Source organism: Muntiacus reevesi, chromosome 1 (genome assembly GCF_963930625.1).
Source record: "Muntiacus reevesi chromosome 1, mMunRee1.1, whole genome shotgun sequence".
Lineage (NCBI taxonomy): Eukaryota > Metazoa > Chordata > Mammalia > Artiodactyla > Cervidae > Muntiacus > Muntiacus reevesi.
The window spans coordinates 256708978-256736905 of record NC_089249.1 but is presented as its reverse complement, the minus strand read 5'-3'; the positions used below and the strand labels follow the sequence as shown (position 1 = coordinate 256736905).

General features: G+C 42.7%; 1 protein-coding gene across 1 annotated transcript in view; it reads right to left on the bottom strand.

Moving 5' to 3' along the window:
• The window catches only part of TENM2 (teneurin transmembrane protein 2), a 1359342-nt gene that overhangs the window by 308621 nt on the left and 1022793 nt on the right, over window positions 1-27928 (bottom strand). The window contains exon 8 of the mRNA XM_065919048.1: window positions 20081-20315. Coding sequence (XP_065775120.1) covers window positions 20081-20315 — 235 coding nt within the window. The remainder of the gene's footprint in view (window positions 1-20080; window positions 20316-27928) is intronic.

Genomic DNA, 27928 nt, shown 5'->3' with positions numbered 1-27928 from the left:
TGAACTTCTCTGCAAGGTTACATTCTGGTTGGCTCTAAACCTTCTTTCAGGCTTCTTGCATCTAATCCATGTTGTGAACTTGTTTTTGAAACCTGGGACTAAATTACAAAAATAAGAAGCATCATCAAAGGGCCAGGGAGCTATATGTGCAAAAAGCATAATACAACTTCATATCTTATAAAATGCTTTCACATGCGCAAGTCAACAGGTTATTTCAGGAAAGAGGTTATAGTGAAAGCCTGGTAAAGTTTATATGCTAGGAAAGCTATCTTATCCCCTGATAGTTTATTTTTTAAAAGGTTTCATTGCTAGCACATATTCTGAGCACCATATTATTAATAGTACTTACAAGGTCCAACTACTGTGGAAACTAATAAATGAGTGAATTTCAAAAGTTTTGGCTGAAAGAGATATTATCTTTTGTTTTAGAGAGCAAATTACAAAGTCATTCTCTGGCAAGGATGTGAAGACATGCTAGGCTTCCTACTTCAGTCATGACATCAGATACGGACTGAAATATTAAGACTCAAACTGTTCTTGGGACCACCAACTGGATATGTGTATTACTAACTTCAGCTAAAGAAAGAATTCCATGATATTTGGGAAATATCGCAGTAAATAAAATTAAGTAGATCACTACATATTTTCACAAGCCTTTCACATCTTAAAGATCTCGGTACCTTCTGCAAAATATTTCATTTTACTCACTGATCTGATCACATAAATTTTAACCCATCTACCTTCCCAGTCTTAAAACTGGTATCCCACTGGGTACATCTTTGTGAAATAAAGTTTTAATTCATTTCTATTTCTGAATGAGTACACTAACACCCAGAAAGAAATGAGAAATAAACAAACAATCTAGGTTATTTCCTAGATTTTTGTAGATTCTTAAGACCTAGTCTTGGGGTGGAGGGAGAGAGGGAGGGATAAAAAGAGGAAGGAAAGAGAGAAAGAAGAGAAGAAGGCAGGACTATCTTTATGTCATAAAAATTAAAAGGGACAGATTAAGTATGTTACAGGATTCCTTCAAGGCCTAGAAAAGAAACACTAAGTTTTTGTAGTCCGTACAGCTGAGATTGCATTGATGACTTAGTTGTTGTTGGTAATTCAGCTGTACCGACAGCCAGAGGAGAAAGAAAACTGCTACCCATTCTTGGGTCTTATACATTTGTTTTTTCCATATATCTACTGTATGTGGAGATTTCTGGCATTTATGTTTGGGGCTCTGTTCCCTTTTTTCAGCCCTCAAATAAGAGTAGTTATCTTGAACACAATTTGTTTTCTCATTTGAATTTACATCAGACCCTTTAGGGCATAAGCCCTAAAGAAGATCTCAGTGTATGTACCCACATTTTTTTTACATGTATAATAACCATAGGTACTTCTTCTTAGCACGCCTCAGGAAATGATACACGAGCCCTTCAGGGATATTAATTAAGCTTTGTAGCAACCCCTGTGACATGTCTGCCTGCCTACATATATCTGTTGGACACTCAGAAATTAATACTTTGCGGAAGTGTGCCATTTAAGTGTGTTTGTAGGCCAGCCACATACCCACTGACAATGCATGAACAGATCCATACGTGTCAGTCATCAAAAAAGAAAAAAAAGCCATTTAAAAAGGCAACCATCTTTTAGCATCAACACGTAAATACCGCCATAGCAACTTTTTATCCTCTTGGGCAGATCCTGCCACATCCCTGTCACAAAACAGGTCCCGGGGAAGCAGACTCTGAAAGTCTGGCTTCCTTGAAAGGCTCCTGGTTTCTTAAATGCTGGGTTTCCCAGGGCCCCAGGCAAGGCTTTTTAAAAATGCAAGTGTCAAGGCAAACTGTCATGCGTGTTTGCCTTAAGTACCCGAAAAGCTTGTCATTGCCATCTTGGAAGCCTTGATGAAGATGCAGACGGACAGGCTGAGGCACGGGAAACTGAAAGCTGCCCGATGGGAAAGTGGCATGCGAGACGAAAAGGCAGGGGCCCGCCTTCAGGCATTTTCTTTGTGAGTGGCCGAATTAAAACCTCAAGGAGAGCCTGAGGAGGGGAGGGTGCCTTGCAGACGCTGCAGAGGCTTGGACTTGAACCGCGGTCCCGTCTGGCTCTGAGGTTTGGCTTGGTAAGAGGTGAAGTGGTTACAGGAAACAGCAAAGCAGCGTCTGCCTTTCTGGGAGAGGACGCGGGGCGGATGGAGAGGTCAGGGGCCTGGACGGAGGAGGAAGGTCGGGGCGGGGTGAGGGCTGGGATGACACCTGCTCATCCTTGGGCGCTAGGCAGGCAGAGGTCACTGTGGGCCGCATGTGGGTTTCATCGCCTGGCTGCCCCTCCTGGAACCGGGTGCAGCTTGGGGCAAACGACCCGCTGTTGTTGATTCTCAGCTTCTTGAGATGGAAAATGGTGAAAATTACTAAAAACATCTCATAGAGATTTGGTCTGGGTTAAACGTGGGGGCTCAGCACATACCTGATGCTGAGTAGACACTCAATCACTGCTCAAGCTAATAACCAATGACCCCGGTAGACGGCCTCCCTGAAGTAAGTGTTTCTTGCCTCTTAGTCCCCATTCCTTTCTTCCTTGTGAGAGCCTTTGGTTAACAGCCGAGAGCCTGTTTTATTTATTTCATTTATTTGGCTGCACGGGGTCTTAGCTGCGTCATGTGGGACCTCTTGCAGGGGTGCACAGCTTCAGTAGTTGCTGTGTGGCTTTAGTGGCTTCGTAGCACGTGCGATCTTACTTCCCTGACCAGGGATTGAACCCGAGTCCCCTGCATTGCAAGGCAGATTCTTAACCACAGGACTACCAACATGCTGCTAACTTTTAGTTCTTGCATTTCTGGTGTGTTCATCAAATTCTTTCCCCTTTCTCACCACAAATGGGGTCATAACACACTTTTGGATAAATCCCTCTGCAGGGTCCATATCCCACTCAGAATAAACCACAGTGGGCTTGACTGGGCCTGGAAGATGCCCCTGCCATGGGCCCTGGGGCCTCTCCTACACTGAGTCCCAGTGCAGTGGATCCTGAATACTCGTGCATTCTTCCATTCCTGGCCTAGTTTTAGTCCTTGTCTCAGCTTAGAAGGCCCTTTTGCTGGGGTAACTCTCCTATTTCCATCAGAATGGGACTCAGACACCATTCCTACAGCCCAGACTCCTTGACCCATCATTCCATGTCCCCAGACAGTGCCCTGAACTTTCTTCCCTCTTACAACTGTTTATATTCATGTAAATTACTTACTTTACTTTCTTCTGTTGTTTACTGTTTCGTCACTAAATCGAACCTGAGTCTCCCGCATCTGCAGGCAGATTCTTTACTGCTGAGCCGCCAGGGAGGCCCTAGTTTTCTCCTCTGAAAGTGAAAGTGTTAGTCACTCAGTCGAGTCCTACTCTTTGAGACTGTAGACTGCCAGGCTCCACTGTCCACAGGATTCTCCAGGCAAGAATACTGGAGTGGGTTGCTATGCCCTCCTCCTGGGGATCTTTCTGACCCAGGGATCAAACCCCAGTCTACTGCATTGCAGGCAGATTCTTTTTATCTGAGCCACATTCTTTACCATCTGAGCCACCAGGAAAGCCAAAGAACAATCTGTTTTTGCCCAGTTTTTAATCAGGAACCTTTTGTGTGTGAGGGCAAACATGATAAACACTACACCATGGAAAGCTTTCTCCTACCAGACTGTAATTCCCAGGGGACAGGGGCCACAGCCTCTTCCTCCTTTATCCTCAGAACCTTGCTTGGTGCTCAGCCCCTAATGGGACCTCCATAAATGTTGGTTGAATTAAGTTGAAGTCTGATGAACACTTCAACACATTAAGTTGTAGTCTGATGAATATGTCATGTATAGATGTGAGAGCTGGACCATAAAGAAAGCTGAGCCCCGAAGAATTGATGCTTTTGAACTGTGCTGTTGGAGAAGGCTCTTGAGAGTTCCTTGGACAGCAAGGAGATCAAACCAGTCAATCCTAAAGGAAATCAGTACTGAATATTCATTGGAAGGACTGATGCTGAGGCTGAAACTCCAATACTTTGGCTATCTGATGCAAAGAACGGACTCATTAGAAAAGACCCTGATGTTAGTTAGGAAAGATTGAAGGCAGGAGGAGAAGGGGATGACAGAGGATGAAATGGTTGGATGGCATCACCAACTCAATGGACATGAGTTTGGGTAAACTCGGGGAGTTGGTGATGGACAGGGAGGCTTGGCGTGCTGCAGTCCATGGGGTGGGAAAGAGTTGGACAAGACTGAGAGACTAAATGACTGAACTGAACTGAACTGATGAACACAGCTAGTAATGGGATTACCAACAGGAGGTGGGAAATACAAAAGTCCTTATTTTGCATAAAACTGGAGTTTCAGATAAAGAAACTAGATAAGTTTGGCCGGAGGCCCTCATATTGACTGAGCCTTCACATACTTATTTCACAAAAGAGACTGTCTTCCATGTGAGATTTTCAAGCTCTTGATCATCACTCTCTCCTGTAATAGAACAATGATACTGCTGTTCTCAGCATTTCTCTTGGGGACTCAGAGACTTGACTCAGTCATCTTAGACGCTCTGATAATATCCCCGTTAGGTAGAGAGAGGCAAGGTAGACGGGGAAAAGAGGCAAATTTAAAACTTGCCAAATTAGAAATGAGAAAACAAATGCAGCAAAGGTTAGACTAGAATCACATCGGCCAGGCTGCAGAAAGCCTGGGAATAAAGAGAAAGGGCCCTACAGCTAGAACCAAGGGCAGTGAGCAAATCCAATTTCCCCCACAGCCATTCCTCTTTCTTGCTTTACCTGACATGTAAGAAGGGGAGTTGAGTTTTTGGAACATTTGAGTATTATATAGTAGATTATTCCTTGAAAAAAGAAAATTCAATTCTATGTCTAAAATCCAAGACTGTAAACTTCAGGACTCTTATTTTAAATACATAAAAGACATTCAGGCCAAGAAAGGAAGAATAAAAAGAGACTGTAACACTCGAGTTGAGACAGACATAATTTGGCACAATCTATCAAAATTCAAAATGTACATTATACATACCCTTTGATCTAGCAATTTCACTTCCAGGAATTTAACTTTGGAATATAATCATGGAAGTATGCAAAGAAAGATACATACATAAGACTCGTCATTACAGTTTTGTTTGTAACAGCAAAAATCTGAAAGCAATCTAAATGTCCATCAGGAAGAGATTGGTTAAATAAATTATGGCGTTACGGAATATTACACAGACTTTAAAAAAGAATGAGATAGGTCTACATGAAATTACCTGGAATGGTTTCTACAATTTCTTATGAAGTTTAAAAAAAAAAAAGATGTCGCCAAATGGTAGGTATAACACAATCCCATTTATACTAAACTTAAAAAGAAATATGCTTAGACACCATAAATATTTTTAGAAGCCTAAAATAATAAACCTTCAAATGAGATTTCCTTGAAGATAGGAATGGAGGGGCAGGGAGTATACTTTGCATTTTTCACCTTTATAAAACTGAATATTTTTATCAAGAGAGTGAATACATTTTGTAATAAAACACCTGGAAATACTAAATCTATTGTAATCAGTTCAGCTCAGTTACTCAGTCGTGTCTGACTCTGCGTCCCCGTGGATTGCAGCACGCCTGGCTTCCCAACTCCCAGAGCTTGCTTAAACTCATGTCCATTGAGTCGGTGATGCCATTCAATGATCTCATCCTTTGTCATCCCCTTCTCCTCCTGCTTTCAATCTTTCCCAGCATCAGAGTCTTTTCTAAAGAGTCAGTTCTTCACAGCAGGTGGCCAAGGTATTGGAGTTTCAGCTTCAGCATCAGTCCTTCCAATGAATATTTAGGACTGATTTCCTTTAGGATGGACTGGTTGGATCTCCTTGCAGTCCAAGGGACTTTCAAGAGTTTTCTCCAACAGCACAGTTCAAAAGTACCAATTCTGGGAAGATCCAGAGGAATCGGGTGGAGAGGGAGGTGGGATGGGGAATGGGGAATTCGTGTGGGATGGGGAATTCGTGTAACTCTATGGCTGATTCACATCAATGTATGACAAAACCCACTGAAAAATTAAAAAAAAAACAAAAAACAAAAAAAAAGTACCAATTCTTTGGGCTCAGCTTTCTTTATGGTCCAGCTCTCACATCCATACATGACTACTGGAAAAACCATAGCTTTGACTAGATGGACCTTTGTAGGCAAAGTAATTTCTCTGCTTTTTAATATGCTGTCTAGGTTGGTCATAACTTTTCTTCCAAGGAGCAAACATATTTTAATTTCATGGCTGCAGTCACCATCTGCAGTGATTTTGGAGCCCCCCAAAATAGTCTGTAACTGTTTCCACTGTTTCCCCATCTATTTGCCATGAAGTGATGGGACCAGATGCCATGATCTTAGTTTTCTGAATGTTGAGTTTTAAGCCAGCTTTCTCATTCTCCTCTTTCACTTTCATCAAGAGGCTCTTTAGTTCCTCTTCGATTTCTGCCATAAGGGTGGTGTCAACTGCATATCTGAGGTTATTGATATTTCTCCTGGCAATCTTGATTCCAGCTCGTGTTTCATCCAGCCTGGCGTTTTGCATGATGTACTCTGCATAGAAGTTAAATAAGCAGGGTAACAATACATAGCCTTGACATATTCCTTTCCCAATTAGGAACCAGTCCGTTGATCCAAGTCCAGTTCTAACTGCTGCTTCTTGACCTGCATATAGATTTCTCAGGAGGCAGGTCAGGTGATCTGGTATTTCCATCTCTTTCAGAATTTTCCACAGTTTGTTGTGATCCACACAGTCAAAGGCTTTTGCATAGTCAATAAAGCAGAAGTAGATGTTTTTCTGGAACTCTCTTGCTTTTTTGATGATCCAACAGATGTTGGCAATTTTATCTCTGGTTCCTCTGTCTTTTCTAAATTCAGCTTGAACATCTGGAAGATCTTGGTTCACGTACTGTTGAAGCCTGGTTTGGAGAATTTTGAGCATTACTTTGCTAATGTGTGAGATGAGTACAATTGTGTCGTAGTTTGTGTCGTATTCCTTTGGTATCTCTAATGGTATCTCTAATTCTCTTGAAGAGATCTCTAGTCTTTCCCATTCTGTTGTTTTCCTCTATTTCTTTGCACTGACCACTGAGGAAGGCTTTCTTATCTCTCCTTGCTATTCTTTGGAACTTTGCATTCAGATGGGTATAGCTTTCCTTTTCTTCTTTGCCTTTTGCTTCTCTTCTTTTCTCAGCTATTTGTAAGGCCTCCTAGACAACCATTTTACCTTTTTGCATTTCTTTTTCTTGGGGATGGTCTTGATCACTGCCTCCTGTCCAACATCAGGAACCTCCACCCATAGTTCTTCAGGCACTCTGTCTATCAGATCTAATCCCTTCAATCTATTGTGATATGTGCTCTAATTCTTTGCCTAATTCTTGACTGTTCCTTTGCAGAAGGAAATGGAGATAAAGATTCTGTATGGGATGCTGCTGCTGCTGCTGCTAAGTCGTTTCAGTTGTGTCCGACTCTTAGCGACCCCATGGACTGCAGCCCACCAGGCCCCTCCGCCCATGAGATTTTCCAGGCAAGAGTACTGGAGTGGGGTGCCATTGCCTTCTCCGCTGCATGGGATCATGCAGCAAAGCTGCCTGATCATCATGCAGGAAATGGAGGGAAGCTTCAGTTAGAGACCTGCCTGCAGCCCCACCTGGACAATCAGCTTGAGAAACTGAGTTTTCTGACCTCACCCTCCTCATCTGTAAAACAGATATCAGCCTGCACAAGTGATCTGAACATGGCTTCCTGCCTCAAAATTCTGCCTTGGTTCTACTAAATGATTCCTCTTCTCTTAAGTGATCAGGTCAACCTAAATGCTGTTGACTTTGATTCCTCCTCCTGGTCTGCCTTCTGATGCAATGGTCAGAATCAAGGGACTGGTAATTCTATGGTGGTGCCGTGGTTAGGACCCTGCACTTCCCCAGCTGGGGGCCCAGGTTCAACTCCTAGTCTGGGAACTAAGATCCCTCAAGCCTTGCAGTGCAGCCAAAAAAGGAAAAAAAGGCATCAAGGGACCAACTTCTCAGAAGATGGCAGGTGTTTCTGTAGTCTCATCATCAGACCCATTCCTTCCCACCTCACCTCCACCTCTCTCTCTTCCTCTCTCCTTGAAATAGCCCCTTCAACTCCAGCCCTGCAAAAAATTCTACACTTTTCCCTTTTCTAAAAACTGAAGGCGTGGTGAATTTGAAGATTCACGTTATAGGCAGGACAGGAGGAGGTCTCCATCCTAACACAGCTTTCGTATTTCCAGACAGGGCCCATGATGGTGAAAACTCAGAAAAGTCCCTCCAGACACATACTGCATGTATCCTTTCTTACCTGGTTCTCACATCCACCCCAGTGTCACACACACCATTCTACCGAATTTCTAGGGGAGTTTAAATGTAGGTGTGCTACTTTTCCCCTACTACTGAGCTTCTCTACAACATGCAACATCAGATTAAATCACACGAGTGTAAATAGTAATGGGCATAATTATTGACATTAGGAGAAGCTGATTTTTAGGACAAAACTTTTTGTCTCATTAAATGTGGAACTATTCTGATGGTACCTATAAGAAGGTCCATTAGGGAGCAGACTGACTCCTATCTAAAATGTTCACCACAAAAAGGATAAGCTGCATTTTTATATCGTTGAGAAGAGAAGCTTGGAGCATGGAATTAAAGGTTTCCCATTCACTGTCTTATTAAAAAGCAAAACCAAGAACTTCAAATTGATAAAGGTAAAACTGCTTCTCCAGCCATTTTCAGGAGATGAGAAATGCACTGAGTTGTTGTGAGTTAACTTTCTCATCATGAGCCCTCGTAAAGAGCACTGGTTAGTAAGACAATAAATGAGCATGTTTTAATTAGAAAATGTGGAATCCAAGCACTTTTGCAGGAAAGAAGATGATAGCTGGAAAGAGACATCAGGGGACTAATAAAAGTTAAGATGCATTCAGTGGCCACAGTGGACTCCAAGGTAAAGTCGTGGGACGTTTGAGAAGTGAACCAGAGAGGGTGATGAATCAGAAGGGGATGGGAATTACTCAGTGGAACTTATTCTTTCTACTCCGTAATGGAATCAGTTGTAAACCCCCTGCTGTGTCCAGGCAAGTGAGGTAACCCATACTCTTGAACCTCCCATATTCCCAACCCTGGCCAGGACTGAGTGCCCGGAGGAGAAAATAATGCAATTAGGCAGCAAGAAAAAGCAGCTAGGCTGGGGCACAGCTAGCACTGAACTTGGCTTGGGTTTTCTTGTCCTTTTTTCAGCCTGCCAGCTCTCTAGCTTACCGTCCAACACCATGGTGTCCGGTTATGGCCACACCATTCTTTCTGGTACCTGGTCCTCACAGGCATATGATCCAGGCCTAATCAGTCAACACGGCCGATGCTCCAGACCTCCAGACTGGGTCTGCTGTGGGCATGGGATTCTAGTTGAGTTCCTGGGAGTTTCCTTGAAATATGAAGAGGAAATCCTTTTTCTGTTAGTTTCTAAGCTATGAGAACAGAGCCCGCAGTTCCCACAGAGATCTCACAAAAGGACACCTGCTTAAGAATGACGTTAGGAAACAGAAAAACAGCTGAGAGACAGAGAGAGAGGCCTAGTGCCCAAGTTCAAGTCCGCGAATCAAGTTCTGCCTGAGTTTTGATTCTGTCCCACACCCTGCCTTACCCCTAGTTGTATCTTCCTAACAGGGCTTCCACTTGCATAACATAAAGTGTCTAAAACAGTGCTTGGCACAAAGCAGGCATTTAAGAGATGACAATGACTAAAGACAAAAGCAGAAACAGCATTTAGTCTGTCTGCACAGTGCAAAGATTTTCAACATGGCCACCATCTCTCCTCGCATGGACTCAGGAGTTTAGAAGCTGGACAAGATGATCTCTGCCCTTCTCTGCCTTTGAACAAACAAAAGTGTTCATTATTTTACAGAAAATAAACACGGGTTTAATTTTTAAAAAATGATTAAATATTACCAAACACTATTTCCAAATAGAAATCAAGTCACTTGCTAATATCTGCTGGGTTTGTGTGGAGCGCTCTTGTCAAACTCATTCACAGAACACCGTGGGCAAATTGTCAGGTCTTCAAGACACCTTGTCTCTGACAAAATCCCATCTCTGTGCTCTTCAAACTGCCTTCATACTTTTGTTCCACCTTCCAGTAACTAATACCCTCCTTCTTCTAATTATTTCGATAAATTCAAAGCCATCCCCGGTGTCTCCCTTTCCAAGACATCACATGCAGTAAGTCCTCAGATCTGCCGAGGGCCTTAACACCGGACTAGAGAGATTTAACTCATTGGGTTTTGGCAAAAGGGAGAAGAGGTCACTCTGGGGTCAGTGAAAATGCAAAAGCTGAGCTGCACCAGCTTCCGAGCCACGGGCTGAGTACCTCCTCTCAGATCGTTGGCAGCATTAGATATAAAGTGCATAATAAATGTAATGCAGTTGAATCATTCTGGAACCATCCCCCCACTCCTACCCCCGGTCTGTGGAAAAACTGTCTTCTACAAAATTAGTCCCTGGTGCCAAGAAGTTTGGGGACCATGGAACTAAGGTAACTAAGAAAGCACTAAGCTGAGCACAGAACACCCACACCGCAGGGCCCCACTGTCAGAGGGTTTTTACATTATTATCTCACTTTACTAAGCTGGCTTTCCCCAGGGTCCCACCAAATGCTTAAAAGTGCCTCATATCACCTTATGCTTTCTTATTCCCTGTTCCAAAGTGCAGTGGAGAGGGTCTGGGTTGATAAGAGATTTAAAAAGGCACAAAGACTAACTTTCCTATTTAAAATTCTTATCTAAGCACATATCCACGCAAGAGGAAGAACATTTCCTACCTCTTCCTAGAACCGGATTTTATATCCAGTCTTTCAAGTAATTGCAAAATAATAATAATAAGCTTTTAATTGTCATATCGTTGGTGTGCAACATCTTGACAGGAGGACTAATTGTTGAGCAGTGAACTTAGGGATGCTCCAACCCAGGTGACGCTTTTTTAACAAGTTGAAATGTAATTTTAGAACCATCTCACAAATAAAAAAAAGGAAGTGCTATTCATTCTCTTTTGAAATATAAGGCAGGCACGCACAGTTAAAACACTGAGGACAGAAATTGGAAGCACTTGCTGATTTTTCAAACAATTACTCTGAGCAAGAAATGATTCTGTAAGGAATTAAAAACACATGATTTTGAGGCTGATTCTCTGTGGTTAATGTTGTCATAAAAATGGATTATTTGCATACAAGACTTAGGGAACATTCTGAAACTGGCGAGTTTTAGAGGGGAAAAAAAGATATCTTAGAAAAAGTGCTTCAAGTTGTTTCAGCTCCCTTATCATCCAAAGGATGCAGTCCTAGCTGAACACACTGGCTGAGTGTCTCGTGATGGGCTGCGATTCCGGGGACATAAGATCCCCAATCACGAACGCAGGCCAAACCGAGACTAATAAATCAAAGGGAGCTTCAGAAAGGGTGCAGAGCCTACCGCCCCTGCCTGGGAGAACCAGGAGTGCCTTATCTAGCTTCTGTGAAAAGAAAAAGATCATTGCCAGCCAGAATGAGAAAAGCCTCGCACTCCATCAAGTCTCTCCCATCTGAGCCAGATAAAATATCCTCTGGGGAGGCTTCAGGAAATGCCCCGAGGGAATGACAGTTGATATTAGCTGAATGGGTGAAAGAGCACAGACAGAGATGGAAATACTGGGCTTTTTTCAACTGTGAACCTAACCCAAGAGTCTGACATTTACACGGACTCAGGGCAGAGTCTTGCACTTCCAAGGCATGACCGCAAGGTGGCCTCAGTCTGTAACGGAGTCCCCGTGGTCCAGGCTGCGGAGGGATGGCTTTAAAAAAACACAAAACATCCTTCTACCCAGAGGCTTCCCCGTGGTAACTCATAAATAAGAAGTTCAAGTCCCCAGAGCTTTAATAAACTTAACAAGGTTTTAATTTTACAGCGGGAGACACATTTTAGAAGCTGAGCCCTCCTTGTAGACCTCTACCTTCAAGTATGTTTCCAAGTTTGCAAACCATGCCAAGAACAGACTAGAGTGGTCTTAAATAAGACACAATGCTTGTTTCCTTCTTAATGCATCTTGTAATTTGCACACGAGCCACAACACTTTATTTTCTTATTAATGGGTTTGAGTGTGTTTAACACCGCAAGCCATAAATAGCAGAGCAATAGATTAGACCAGGTTCTCTTTATTTTCCTGCCAATTGTCAGAAAGTGATGTAGGGTACGGGATACCCCTGCTAACTGGGTTTTTCCCTACCACTCACCAACACCCCCCCCCCCCCAACTCTGCCTCCCGCCTCTAACCAAGAACCAACCCCTGTCTCCATCTGCCAAGAAAAAAAAAAAAGACACAGTCTGGTTTCTCATTGGAGAGTGTGCCTATTGAGCAGTTCAGTTATTGAGATTAATAAGCTGCCAGTTTCCAAGGAAGACTAAGAAAACTACAAAATTAAAGTGCACTGCAACGTGAAATGCTGCTGGTGGCCAGGCGGGATCATGGTGTCAAAAAGGCAAGGTAAAGCTATAAACTAAGGTTGAGTTTGAAAAGCTAACCTAAAGGTCTCATTAATTTCCATGTTGCTTCTGATGAGAATTTAGAGAGGGCATAATGTTTTGCAATATGGAGAAATCATGCTGCCTATTGATTTCAAAAGTGCTAGAATGCATTTGGTTCACACAGAATGAATTCTAGTTTTACACCTCACTCAAAAACGTTAAAAAAATGGGGGGGTGGGTGGGAAGCAAACAGGTTACCTTGGTTTAATATTCTCAATATCAAGCTTATCAGGATTCTGTCAGAAAATTAATCCTTAGGTAGAGAAATCAATCTGAGAACAAGTGGAGAAGAGTCTTTAGGTTCAGCATGGTGGGGATATTTCCACAATCTCATTGCTTCTTCATGAAAATCTTATTTCCTAAAGGTCATTAGGCTTGATTCCCCAATATGCATTCCCCATAAAGCTTCCAGATGAGGCTAAGATTAGTTGGTCTTGAAGATAAAAAGTAGGTTTTCTGAAATGCTGATACCCAAATTCCTGGGATTCCCTCTGCCACTTGTCAAGCCCAACATGCTCCATTCTTGATCAGAGCATTTCCTGGGTGCTCATCACAACTTGCTGAGTGTCCCTACACAAACGAGGACCAAATGGCCATCCAGCATACTCAAGGCAGCGTGACTTTCTCCTACCAATCTGGCTAAGTCTTGTTTGGAAGACAAACCTCCTGCAAATCACAGAGCTAAAAAAAGTAGCAGTGCTTCCTATTTCTGCAGCTTCAATTGACTCTTGCATTTTATGGTGGGCAGAGCAATAAACCTCTGAACTCAGCTAACACGTAGCCCATGCTGTTGCTACTATGGACCTTCAAGCCTTCAGATATACCATTCTGGGTGGCTACCAGTCTTGCAGAGCTGAAGACAAGGGTCCCTTATATCTTGCCTGGCTTATGATTGTGTCAGTGACCAACTCTTGGTCCAGTTACAGACTGGGATTCATCCCTCAGATCATTTCTTGCCTCACATCACTTATAATGCCTTAACTTCATGATTTCCACCACCTGGGTAAATTTTAATTGGATAATAAGTATCATTTTGTTTTGTTTTGTTCTTCTAGTTTCAAAGACATTGTTATGTGATGGGAGTGTCGCACATGAAGTCAGGTAGACCCAAGTTTCAATCCCAGTCCTGCCACCTACTTATTTGGAGATGTGCAGGTAATTTCATCTCCTCAAGTCTCAGTTTCAATTTATTTAAAATAGGGATAAGTAACATATACTCAGCAGAAGAGTTAAAGGCTTCAATGGGATCATGCCTGTAAAACTAAGTATTGAGCAAAAACTATTTGATAAAGTTGTTATTCACAGAACTATACAATCATGTAGAATAACTAAGTTGAACAAAATTTCTGGAGAGTTTTTTTTTTTTTTTTTTTTTTTAAGAGAAAAATCAACTGCTGAGAACTTTGGATACAGTGAAAGTGAAAAGTGAAAGTGAAAGTTGCTCAGTCATGTCTGACTCTTTGTGACCCCATGGACTATACAGTCCACGGAATTCTCAAGGCCAGAATACTGGAGTGAGTAGCCTTTCCCTTCTCCAGGGGATCTTCCCAACCCAGGGATGGAACCCAGGTCTCCCGCATTGCAGGCGGATTTTTTACCAGCTGAGCCACAAGGGAAACCCAAGAAAACTGGAGTTGGATACACTCACTATGCTATTATTTGTAAATGGATGTGCTTCTGTGTTACAAATATTATTTTAAAGTCAAAATAAGTCTGGCTAATAATAGCGACTCAATACTCTTGTTGCCTCAGAGATTTAAGAGGTGGAAAACTGAACTTGTTTTCTAAGTGACATCACTAGTCACTCAGCCTCTTAAGTCAAAAAATTGGGTATTGTGCTCATGCCTGCTTAACCTATATCCTGACATTCCAACCATCATTAATTTTACTGATTCTACCTTTAGTACATTCCCCATAACTCTGAATGTTCACCTTCTGGTCAGATTGGTAGGAGAAAGGCAGACAGCTCTGATACTACAGCTATGGGGACCCTAATGGAAACTCCACCATTTTTCATCTTTACCATGACAGTATTCCCCAAACTGTACCCTCAGTCTTGCTATACCTCTCCCCAACCCTCTACCTATTAACCATAAGGCAGCTACCATAATTAAAAGCAAACCAAAACCATTTATGCATTATTTCAGCCTTCTGTTTAAAACGCTTTAATGATTTTTCACTGTTTTGGGGGAGAGTCCAAAATCCTTAAAGCAGCCCCAAACCATGCACTGTCCTGCCCTTGCCTGCCTTTCTAGTTTGCTGTGTCTTCCTGGAATCGTAGCACCACTTCTCCCAGTGGATCATGGTTTTTGCCACCAAGAACATTCTTTAAGTCTAATTAACACCTACTCATCCTTAGGACTCAGCTTATATGCCAATTTCTCCTGAGTCTGGCTTCTCTATACCTCACATGGCACTTAATACATTTGTCATTGTAGGGTCACAGGCCTAATCTTTTGCTCACATTCTGTCTACACCCTAGAATGTACAAAAAGACAAGGACTTGCTTTTCTTCTTCTTCAATGCCTGGCACCTGGTTGGGTCTCATAGATGTTTCTCTAATGAGTAATGGATGACCATTTCAAAAAGTAACTTGCAAACTTGTTTGCGGCTTGAGGATCTTGATGGCTATTCTGGTATTTTGGGGCAAAAGCAAACTCAGAGAGAAGTTTTGTCCTGCTTAGGGATTTTCTTTAGTGACCTGCTACCAGAGATAGATTCTGAGAAAGAAGCTTGCTTCAGCAAAATGCACGACGGAAGGAAAGTTAGGTTCTGTCACTGAGCTACTTTTTACTACTTTAGACAAAGAGATGCTGACTTCAGAAACTCCCAAAGAAGCAGCTGGCCAGAAAGATTCTTGACCTTGTTGCTCTCAGGATAGGAAGGAGGAGATAGGTGGTATCAACCCAGAATTACCCATGGACCTTGTTCTAAGACCTTCTGCAAGTAGGCTGAGAGAAAGATGGAAAGGAGAGTGATTTTGTAGACCATCCAGGCTGTTTGCAAATAGTTCCTCTGCCCTATGTTTTGTTTCTCTTGGCTTACATTATGGTTTACATATGAACTGATTGTTTTGGGTAGTAGGCATTTATATGTATTTTTTATTTATATGGTTAACATTGATACAAACCTTCCTTATAAGCTTTTTTTGTCTTGTGTTAAATTCCAAATTTGTACAGTACTGTTTTCTGGCTACGCCTCCTTAACCAGTACCTTGATTCTACTTGTTACAGAACAAAAAATGGAAAAAGCACAGTCCAGGGAAGATCTAACGTGCCTCATTAAGACTGATGGGAACATCAACGAGCAATGCAGGGGGCAAGGGCTTGTTCCTTGCCGGTCTAAAAAAAACACCTTGGATTTGGCTTGGAGTCTCTGGGGTGGCAGAATGCCTACCCATCACCTTCCAGAGTTATGAAATTCTTCCATCATGCCCAGAAGTCTAGATTAATGAGATCGGGGGTGATAAAGTTTTGTTTGTAAGTTTCCATTGCACTTTCACAGTTGATGACTACATCATAATCAGCCTCCAGAATGTCTTGCCTTCAGTGGTTCTCTCTCTCGGATGTGGTTAATCAATTCTTATTTGATATGAAAGACACAAATGGGAATCCTAGTATGATATCATTACCCTAACTTAAGAGCTTCCATTCCCTACATTTGCTCGTTGGGTAAGAAAATGACACCATTAAACTAACAATATTTCAGGATTTGAGTGAGTGAAATTGTTCAGTTCTACAGTTTCCAAGACTATACGGAAAAATCACTGAAGAATGGGAACAAATGATGCCACAATCTTTGATTTTTTTTTCTCCACTATCTATTAGGTAAAACTTTTATTTATCCTTCCAAACCCAGCTCAAATAGCCCCTCAGCTGGAAAACTTTTCCTGAACATCTGGAATATTTAATTATGATGTCAACTGTTCAACCACTGTAACTTACACATTCCCATTATTGTGAACTCTGCACGATCTTTCTGTTTATGTGTCTATCTCCTTTTTTAGGCTGTATGAGCTCTAAGGGAAGAATACATGTTTTAATCATAATCTTTCCAGGACCTAACATAGCACTTAGTATTTTCAAGAGACTCAGTAAATATTTGCTAATAAGAGACTGAATAAATAATATCTAAAAGAGAAACATAAAGTTCAACAATTCAATACAAGACCAGTTGCACATCCAAATAATATGTATTCAGTTCTATGGATGGAATTTCAAATATCTGGGTTTGATTTTAGTAATGGCCCATCTCAAGGGACTTACATTCTCTAATTCTTGGCCCTTGAATGTACTGATCAGAGAACATCTGATACTGTTCTTGCCATCTGATAGGCTTCAAGGTTTTGGCCATCTTATTAACACTTCAAGCTTGCTTCCTCTAAAAGCATTGAGAAACTCCAATCCTAGGAGAAATGCTAAGTATTCTAATAACCTGAAGAAGGACTCGACAGGTTGGAAGGCATGTTCTGGGAGAACTTCAGGAGAACAGGCAGGGGATATGCTTGGTTTGCTGGTCCTCTCCCCCAGATCTTTTCAAGGGAAATATTTATTGCCAATCACATCAGAATGTGATGGGTGATAGGAGCCACCCTCATGCAGTGTATGTGTTCTCATCACCAATGACAGACTCTGTGAGGAGTGGACATTCTGATGGATCTTTCCCTGATGATGTGACAATCAAGGCAATAATTGTAGCTCTGTGATCAGATATCTCAGCATCTTATTTTATGTGTAGAAATCACCAGAGGTCCATCCACTGTGACTCATAATTTACCATCTCACTGAAGCTTTAGACTGGACATGCAACAGCAGACTGGTTCCAAATAGGAAAAGGAGTACGTCAAGGCTGTATATTGTCACCCTGCTTATTTAACTTCTATGCAGAGTACATCATGAGAAATGCTGGGCTGGAGGAAGCACAAGCTGGAATCAAGATTGCCGGGAGAAATATCAATAACCTCAGATATGCAGATAACACCACCCTTATGGCAGAAAGTGAAGAAGAACTAAAGAGCCTCTTGATGAAAGTGAAAGAGGAGAGTGAAAAAGTTGGCTTAAGGCTCAACATTCGGAAAACTAAGATCATGGCATCCAGTCCCATCACTTCATGGCAAATAGATGGGGAAACAGCAGAAACAGTGACTGACTTTATTTTTTTGGGCTCCAAGATCACTGTAGATGGTGATGGCAGCCATGAAATTAAAAGACACTTACCCCTTGGAAGGAAAGTTATGACCAACCTAGACAGCATATTTAAAAGCAGAGACATTACTTTGCCAACAAAGGTCCGTCTAGTCAAGCCTATGGTTTTTCCAGTGGTCATGCATGGATGTGAGAGTTGGACTATAAAGAAAGCTGAGCACTGAAGAATTGATGCTTTTGAACTGTAGTGTTGGAGAAGACTCTTGAGAGCCCCTTAGACTGCAAGGAGATCCAACTAGTCCATCCTAAAGGAGATCAGTCCTGGGTGTTCGTTGGTAGGACTGATATTGAAGCTGAAACTCCAATACTTTGGCCACCTCGTGTGAAGACCTGACTCATTTGAAAAGACCCTCATGTTGGGAAAGATTGAGGGCAGGAGGAGAAGGGGATGACAGAGGATGAGATGGTTAGATGGCATCACTGACTCGATGGACATGGGTTTGGGTGGACTCCGGGAGTTGGTGATGGACAGGGAGGCCTGGCATGTTGCGTTTCATGGGGTCGCAAAGAGTCGGATATGACTGAGCAACTGAACTGAACTGAACTGAAGCTTTAGAATGCTTGCAAGTTACTTTGACCCCCAAGTCTATACTCTGAATTTTTAAAATGGTGACAACAATGATTTCTTCCTACTTCACTGAAGTGCTTCCAGGTTTGATTGGGACAGTACATTTAAACCACTAACACTGGCATAGACAGGCTGCACAGTGAAAACTGGTTGGCATTGGTGATGGTAGTGCTCTTTTTTCCTTTTTTTTCCTTCTCTTTTCAATAACTACTACATTTCTCCTACCCTTTCTCCTTCTCCTCCATCTTATCCATGGTGCACAGCCTCATGTCTAGAAACTATTAATAATTTTCAAGTAATGGTCTGTTTACATGAAAATAGACTGACTAGTACCCAACAAACTCTATTGGCAGTTCATAAATATAAGGGAAAAAAAGCAAATCTTATCCAGTCTTAAAAGACCACCACCAACTATGAACATATCCTGAGTTAAGCCTGGTGGACCAGTTAGCTTTCAGCCTGGAACCCTTCCATAAAGCTACTCATTAGTGGATTATTATATCAATGCAAATGTTTAAACCTATCTATTATATATAATATATGCATATAGTTTCTATTGAGTTTACTTATTGTAAGCCTTAGGGATTAAGAATGCAGGCATGGTTACAAATCACCTACACTGGTTAGAAAATAAAATGTATTAAAGTTTGAAGTGACTAGAGTGACAATGGTGTTCAACGTATTCGAGATCTTAATAACACATATTAGGGATATTAGGGATAAGAAACAACATGGCTTGCATAATTATTTCCAGCTGCATGCAGAAAATTCACTGGCCATTACCAGAAAGATTACAGATCATTTTTGTCTTTTCTTAAACCTAAGTTATTAAAGTTTAAAAACTATGTGAGAACTTTCTGAAGGTTTAGTATGAATTAGCCCCATTCTCTGTTTAGTCTCCATGGTTTTTCTGGGCTAGGAGACAGTGTCCCCTGAAGCACACACGCCATGAAAGTGCCTGGGGATGGAAAAAAAAAAAACAGGACCATTCCGATATCTGGTCAACCCACTGCCAAGTACACTGCAGCCTGCCACGCTGTGACCAATGCCCCTTCCTTCAGGTCACTAAGGGTGATTCTGGAAGACCAGAAGCAAAGGCGAGAAAAGGACAGAAGCAAACGCAAAACCAAACAAAGCCAGGCCTGGAGATCACTTTCAAACTCTTCCCTTTCAACATAAATGCTGCCCCTTCTTCCTTGTTTGTTTTTTTCTACCTTGTTGTTTGCCCCTCAGGCATCAAGCTGTTAAAGTGTGTACAGGAGGGATTAAAGAGAGACTGCATGTTGGATGAAATATAAATTAAAATTATACTTCTGTCAGTCTGGAATCGGGGATTGTTTCTCAAGGTCTCCCCAAACACTTAATTTCAAATGAGTCTTCATTTATTACTCCAGGAAAGGCTAAATGCATAATTTATCAGCAGCTTTCAGTCAATATACCCTTATAAGCATGTTTCCCATGAGCCTTTGTGTAAAAATATGTTATGCTAATTCTATTAGTTGGGTACACAGGAGCTATGGAAGAAAGTAAACACGCATTAAAAGGAGACACATGTGAACAAAAGAAATACCCATCAACCTGCTGTCCGGGGTGGAATTACCAAGGGAACAGCTGGCGTTGGTCAGCTGGTCCCACAGGGCAGGCGGGGTTTTCGCCCCACCGGAGCTCTGCGCCCCCGAGGCTCCGGGCGGGTGAGGCAGGCAGGAGGCGCGAGGGATGAGGATGCGGACTCACCGGGTCTCCAGCGGCACGTTGCTGTTCAGCACCCAGCTGTCCTGAAGCTGAACGGACTCGGGCGTGGTGGCCAGGTCATTGGGCGCGGGGGCCGGGGCGTGGATCTGACTCCGCCGGTTGGTGAGCGAGTTCCTGTTGAGGGAGTTGGCGGACGAGTGGTGATGGGACAGCGTGTGGTTGTGCGGGGGTGGCAGAGGGGGCCGCAGAGTCGACTGGCTGTGGTGGTTTGGAGGACCTGGAAAAGAAGGAGGAGAGATGGCCGTCAGGGGCTGCCGGACGCCGCCGCGAACACTCCACCTGGAACCAAAGCCTCGATACTGACAAGTGCTGACCATCGCCAACCGGAAACGCAGGATAGACTACATCAAGCATCCCAGGGTCAGTTACCAATACACAGTACGCCCTGATTTGCCTCTAGGTGGGCATCAAGTGATGAATGAGAAGCTAGGTTAGCAAAACCAGGCTGCTGAGGGCTGACCAGTGGGAATTATTTGAAACATGAATTCCACAAGGAAAGTCATGTGACATTCAAGGTCGACCACTGTTGTAACAAGTTCCCAGCCCACTTCCTGGTAAGCCAGGATACTCCATACATTCTTTAAACAATGTCCAAAGCGAGGGGAGGGGGTGGACTTCCCTGCTGGTCCAGTATTAGGGCTCCACACTTCCACTGTAGGATGCATGGGTTCCATCCCTGGTCAGGGAACTCCTACATGTCGTGAAGCGTGGCCAAAACAAAGATGAAAAGAAATAACGCTATGGCATCTTTCTGAAGGTATAAGAATATGGCATACTGGACGTCAGGGAGTAGCAAGTTTAAACATCTATCAGGGGCCAGGCAGGAAAGTGAAGTGGATTGGGGTGAACGGGAGCAGGTAGGGAACAGCCTTCACTCAGATCAAGGTTCACGTGGCTATTTAGGAGTTAGAGATCAAGGCAACTGATCTTCCAGTTTTTCTAGGAAAGCTGAAGATCTGGACTTTTAGAGTTTTTAAAAAAATGTTGACGATGAAAATATATATGCGTGGGTTTTGGGTATGTGTATTTATATATATATATATACACACACATATATATTTTTTTATATATACACACACACATATATACATATGTATGCCTACATATGACTTCCCTGGTGGCTCAGATGGTAAATAATCTGCCTGCAATGCGGGAAACCCTGGTTTGATCCCTGGGTCAGGAAGATTCCCTGGAGAAGGGAATGGCAACCCACTCCAGTATTCTTGCCTGGAGAATTTCATGGGCAGAGGAGCCTGGTGGACTACAGTCCATGGGGTCTCAAAGAGTTGGACACAACTGAGCAACTGACACTTTTACTTTCAAGTTTATACACATTCACATGTATATATGTATACCTTTTTTAAAATGAGAGTCAACAAAATACACCTATGAGCTCACTCAGATAAGGGGCTTGATAACATCTGTCCTCTGAGAGATGAACCCCGAGGACTTGGTCTCTGGAGAAGGTCAGGGTTGATGTTTTCAAACCGTGACCCTTACTCAAAATTGCATCCTAGTTTCTAATCTTGAAATCCTCCATCCTTGCAGGAAAAACACACAAAAGACAACCACACCCCTCTACATATTCCCCTGTAAATATGACCAAGGATGACAATCCCATCCACGGTCTTCCTGGCAATCCATTCTCCATCTACAAAGTGAAATATTTTAAGCGTAATGAAAATGAAAGCAGTTCACTATGCAACGCAAGCCTATAATTTGGTTTTAATGGCTGCTGAAACATGACTTTTAATTTGTGTCCTTTGAGAAAGTTTATTTTTTGAAGCCTCCAGTCGGGCTTGGCAGCCCACCAGGTGACTGCCGAGCCTTGTCATTTTGGCCCCTGCCAACTTTGAAAATCCTCAGCCCCTGCTGTCCTGGCTCTAAGAAGTTGGCTCAAGTCATTTAAACAAGCAATTTGACACAAATTTCAACTACTTGTCTCCTTATGTGGCCAGGCTACATCTCCAAAAGGTGTAATCTACATTCCATGGCTCCTGGGAAGCTTGCAGAAACGTTCGAAGAGAAAGGCAACATGTCAAGAAGATACTAGGTTTAGGGAGCATCGTGACCATTGCAAACAGAAAAGAAAAATACAGAGGAAAGTGGTTCCTCGAAGGTTGTGTCTCTGGGCTGAAATTACTTGGGTGATTTTTTTTTGGGGGGGGGGGTTGTGTATGGAAAAAGACTAAAACTAAAACCCAGTGGGAAATGCCACCATACAGTTGTATAGATTTTGAAATCGCGTCCTCCAAATGAACCTGTTAATTCATATTTTCCATTCTGCACCACTGACATTTTAAATATAACTTTGAGGGAGTTTCATTGCTGTAGCAGGCTATTATATTTTCTGGCATTGTTGTCTGTCTTGCAATGTATTATTATATAGTTATTTAGCATTTGTCTGTCTCGTATTAGTGGAAAGAGGGGAGAAGAGGGGGTGAAATGATGTAATAATGATCCTTCAGAGATGCTATCTAAGCCCCTCACACAAGGTTAATGAATTCTCATGCCTTTCTTTCTCCCCCTCTCAACTCCCATCCAAGTGGTGTCATTATTCTCCATTAGTTAGGTAATTATGAGCCTTGCCTCGGGAAGGCGAGATGAATCAGAGTACAAGCAAGAACCCTCCCTCCCCAGCCCCAAGCCCTAACTTTCCGTCTCCCTCGGCCCTCAGCCCCCACCCTCCAGCTACACCCTCCCGAAGTACAAAGAGGCTGTGTGAGGGATTTCACTCACTAAATGGGACACCAGGACCCTCCTGCTTCCTGTCTGTTCACCCCGAGCTGAGATTGCTCTGCCTGCTCCAGCCTGGGTGGTCCTTTCCCGTCCATCTGTGTTCCGTGTGGGTGGAATTCCTGTGGTTGTTTTCCAGCGGACACAGCCCGCCGGGGTGCCCAGGGGGGAACGGAAGCACCCACCTGGGTGTTGTGTGGCACGTTTCCAAAAGACAGAGGGTGAGTTTTCCAGTTAATTGCAAGACATGTCAAATTCTCCATTTCTCCTTAAGAGAAGGCCTAGGGTTTCTTGGTGGGGTGGGAGTGGGGGGCGTTGAGGATTGGAGAAGGACCAACAGGAGAAGATAAACAAATACTCAACTCTCCACTCACCTGGCATGCCTATAAAGCCACAAGCTCTTTGCATATAAATCAAATGACCATTGCAACAACAGCACAGTGGTCCCCCATCCTCAGGACTGAAGGATGCTCTCCTTATACTGTTGCTCTTTCCCACTGTGACACTGGTCATATTTGCTCATTTATCTATCTATTCAAAACTCAAACTTTTGAACTAGGCGGAGGAGCTAGAAGGAAAAGACAGTGACACCAAAGAGAGATAAATGGTCTCACTGGGGATAAACGTAACGGTGCAGGAGCATCCGCAGGGGGCACTGAGCCAGTGGTTAGGAGATAATATCTAAAGAATCGGGTTCAAGGATCAAGTCTGCCCACTTTTGAGTTATGGGAACTTGGACCTCAGACATCATTTCTCTAAGTATCAACATCCTTATCTGTCAAATGATGAAAATAGCAGTAACTACCCATAAGGTTGCTGTGAAAGGTAGGGAGGAAGATGATTGTAAGGTGCTAAACATGCTACCTGATGGCTGGCAAGTTCCCCCCAAACTGCATGCTTGGTTCTCGGGAACAGAAGGATGGATAAAAGAGTAACTGCAGCTCTCAAGGAGCCCAGATTTAAAAGAGTACGCGCAGAGTTCATCTCCTGAGGACAGGGGTCACAAACTGGCAGACCCCAAGCTGACAATTACCAAAAATTCAAGGTCAAGACTGTACATAGGGTTCCAGACTTCTGACTTCTCTTGAAAACAAATTGAAGATATGGAGTCTGTATTCTGTCATGGCAACAACTGGATGGAGCCCAGCACCATTGGGTGGTTTTATTTGTTTGCTTCTGTCATCAACCTGAACAATCCCTGTTAGCTTCATCTGGTCAGACATATGCATTTGTATCACTGGCTGGTAGACATTTACGCTTTTGGATGGCTGCCTGAACTCAGGGCTCCTTAGCGTTCAGTGTGGGTCCCGTATCTCTAATATAACAACACTTCTGCTACAGTTAATGATCTCAAGCACTTTTTGTGTTTGTTTTTGTCGCAGTCATCCAATATGTTTGCTGGATGTAATGGTTTACTGTTTCAAAAAATGCACACAATGGCAAGCAGCATGCCTTACTGCTTTCTAGGAAGCTAAATGACATGAAAAAGTCATTCTCTAAGGCAAGTGTTGTCTTCAATCTGTGGTGAAACAAAGATGAATACCTCAGCTTGATGAAGGAAGCTTTCTTCATGTCCACTCCGAGTTCCACACATTTATTGGGCTTAATTCATGTGCATCTTATTAATGGCTCTTCTATTACATAAATATGAAATCACACAGTAATATAATTGAGGCATGAATAACTATGTAGCATAAACACTTACATGGTATCAACCTAATAAGTGTGCTATTAGCAGCAAAAGGCAGCTGTCATTAAAATCACTGTGCTAACCTATTATACTGCACCTGATTTATCTCGAAGTCAGAAATCTGGAATTTGTTTTTAGGTGTGTGTAGCTTTTAGTCCTAGGAAGGAGGAGTTATATGTTGGTCCTGTGTTAAAAGCTAGGGTGGGACAGATAGGAATCCGAGCAGAGATAAGTTAATTCATGGAGAAGGTGCTTTCTGTAGATTTAAAAATGAAGTGCTTGAATGAATGCTTAACTTGTACTGTTTGCTTATTTGGAATTGTTTGCTTGAACGGTCTATGCTTCTGAGGTTTTAGATGTGCTGTGGGACAGTTGCCAGCAATTCTGTTCCTGAAAGAGATGCTGTTCACATACTCTGTCCTTCCTAAATGCCAACTGGTTAACAGTGGAGTCTTAAAAATAAAGCTGTACGTCTTGATCAGGTCACAATATCAATTCCAACATAGTGGTCTGGGATCACAAAATTTTAGAGTATCAACTCTTTTTGTACAAAAATTTTTATGGAAGTATAGTCGAATTATAATATCACCTAAGTTTTAGGTGTAAAGCACAGCGATTCAGTTATATATATAACTTTTCCCTTAAAAGCTATTAAAGAATACTGAGTATGGTTCCCTGTGCTATATAGGAGGTCTTTGGTGGATTTATGGTAATGTGTGTATATTAATCCAAGTCTCTACATTTATCCCTCCCCTCCCCTACTTCCCCTTCGGTAACCATAAGTTTGTTTTCTGTGTATGTGAGTCTCTTTCTGTTTTGGAAATAAGTTTATTTGTGTCTTTTTTTTTTCCCTTCAGATTCAACCTATAAGCAATATGGTATAATATTTGTCTTTCTCTGGTTTACTTTACCTAGTATGATAATCTCTAGATCTATCCATGCAAATGGCATTATTTCATTACTTTTTATGACTGAGTAGTACTCCATTGTATACACACACACACATACATATTAATACATACTGGAGTTTCATCACCCAGAAACTCCAGTCTGTCAACATTATCCCCACTTCTAGCATATTCTAGCTATGCTAGCATAATTGCTGTCAAGAAGGAACTTGCTTCAAAGATGAGGTTCAGAAGGCAGAGAGTTTGTGGTTAATTCATTATCTACAAATAAATAAATTAGGAGGGATAAATTAGGAGGCTGAGATTAACATATACACCTTCACTCTATATATATAAAATAGATAATGAGTATCACTCATTCTTGGAGATGGCATGCCAATTGTTGATCTTTAAAAATTATATATATATGTGTGTGTATACACACGCACACACATACACACACATGCACATACACACATACACTGGAGTCAACTTCTGTGTTGACTAGATGAGTGGTGCTCAAATAGCATGTGGAAACCAGCAACGCCCACATTTTAAATAATGTATAAAGGAAGAATTTTCTTTGGAGCTAAGGAAGTAAATTCACAATAACTGGCTATTGTTGCACTCCTCCTAAATAAACAGCTGGGGGAGGTATTCAGGCTGGGTCTACCTTTGCCAGGTAGGGTGTTGATGACAGTGGGAGAGCAGGGATGAACTTAGATAGCCTTGACTTGCCCACACCAATTATTCCTGGTGATTAAAAATGATGATGAAATATGTGAAAGAAAAAATAAAAGTAGAGCCCTGCCTAGCTGCCAACAATTCACTCATTCTTGGAGCTGGCATGCCAGTTGTTGGCCTTTAAAAATTTTAACCCTTCGGCCCCCAAGATAATGAATTAACCACAAACTCTCTGCCTTCTGAACCTCATCTTTGGAGCAAGTTCCACCTTGACAGCAGTGTGAAGATGCTGGAAGTGGGGATAATGTTGACAAAGGCTCTGGAGTTTCTGGGTGATGAAAATTGGCACCAGGACACCCTGTTCAATTTTAACCCTGAATGGGAGCCAGAGGGAATCGCAGGTGAGCATTTTCAAGCCTCGGGTTAGAACTAAGGACTGTGGAGGCTATTGCAGATGGCCAGGCTGGTGGTAAGCTGTGAACTGCTGTTTGGCCACTTATTAGCTATGGGACCACTGGAAAGCTACATTTTTTTCTGAGTTTGTTTCTTCATCTGTAAAATGGGTATAGTCATTTTATTTCTTTCACATGATGGCTAGGATAAGCAAATGAGAATATCTGCAGGGAGCCTAGCACAATTCTTGGCACTTTAGTAAGCTGTCAATACAAATCATTTTCTTTGCAATGAACAATACCAATAATAGTAATAACAGTGATAGCAACCATGGTTCTGGAGAAAGTGATGAGAACCTCTTAGGGCAATCCAGTTTTCCTAGCTCTTTTAGGTAGCAGCTTTCACAGTGAGATATCAAATGAACATGTGGAGGCAAAATTACCACCCTCAGATCCCCTCTACCTTCAGATTCTGTCTGCAGAAGGGCCCAGGGACCAAGTGATACAGCAGGGACATTAACACAGGCGGTTTCAGGAGTATGTCTCTAAAAGCCTGCAGAAGTGGAACCTGGGATTCAGAGCTCTCTCATTTCCATAAACAAAACAATGATCATGGCAACAAACCAATAATACTGACAACAGATGCTATGAATTAAGCTCTCTTTGTGTGTCTGATCCTGCTCTAAGGGCTGCACTTCAGTTATTTCAGGGTATTCCCACGCCCTTCTATGGGATAGGTTCTCTTAACATCTCCATTTTACAGATCCAGAAAGTTAGGCTCAGAGAGGTTAAGCAGTGTGCTACTGGTCACACAGTTCCATAAGCAATAACGCTGCTGTCTGATCCCAGAGTCTCTTCCCCACTTTGCCCCATGCAGAGGAGCGCAATGTTCTAGAAAGCATGCTCCTGCAGAAGGAATGAGCATCCTGCCCCAGTCTGCTCACAACCCTGCAAATCCCTGCCTGTCTCATGGGTTCGATTCCCCGACAGGGAAAGTGTCAAACTACTTTGGGCTTCCCTGGGGGCTCAGATGGTAAAGAATCTGCCTGCAATGTGGGAGCCCTGGGTTCCATCCCTGGGTTGGGAAGATCCCCTGAAGAAGGAAGTGGCAACTCACTTCAGTGTTCTTGCCTGGAGAATTTCATGGACAGAGGAGCCTGGCAAGTCATAGTCCATGGGTCACAAGAGTCGGACACGACTGAGGGGTTAACACACACACACACGCTGCAAACACAGAGGAAAGCTGGCTTGCTGCATTCTTTTACACATTGCTTAAATCGCAGAACCAGATCTCGTGAGAAAATAGAGGGAATCTCCCCCTCACAGTACGACTTGAATCAAGAGAAATAGGCCAGAACAGCCAAACTGCAGAGCGGTCTCTTTTCTGCGCCTCTCCAAAGGGTCCTCCCTGCGCTGCATCCCTGTCTCCCATAACCAGTGG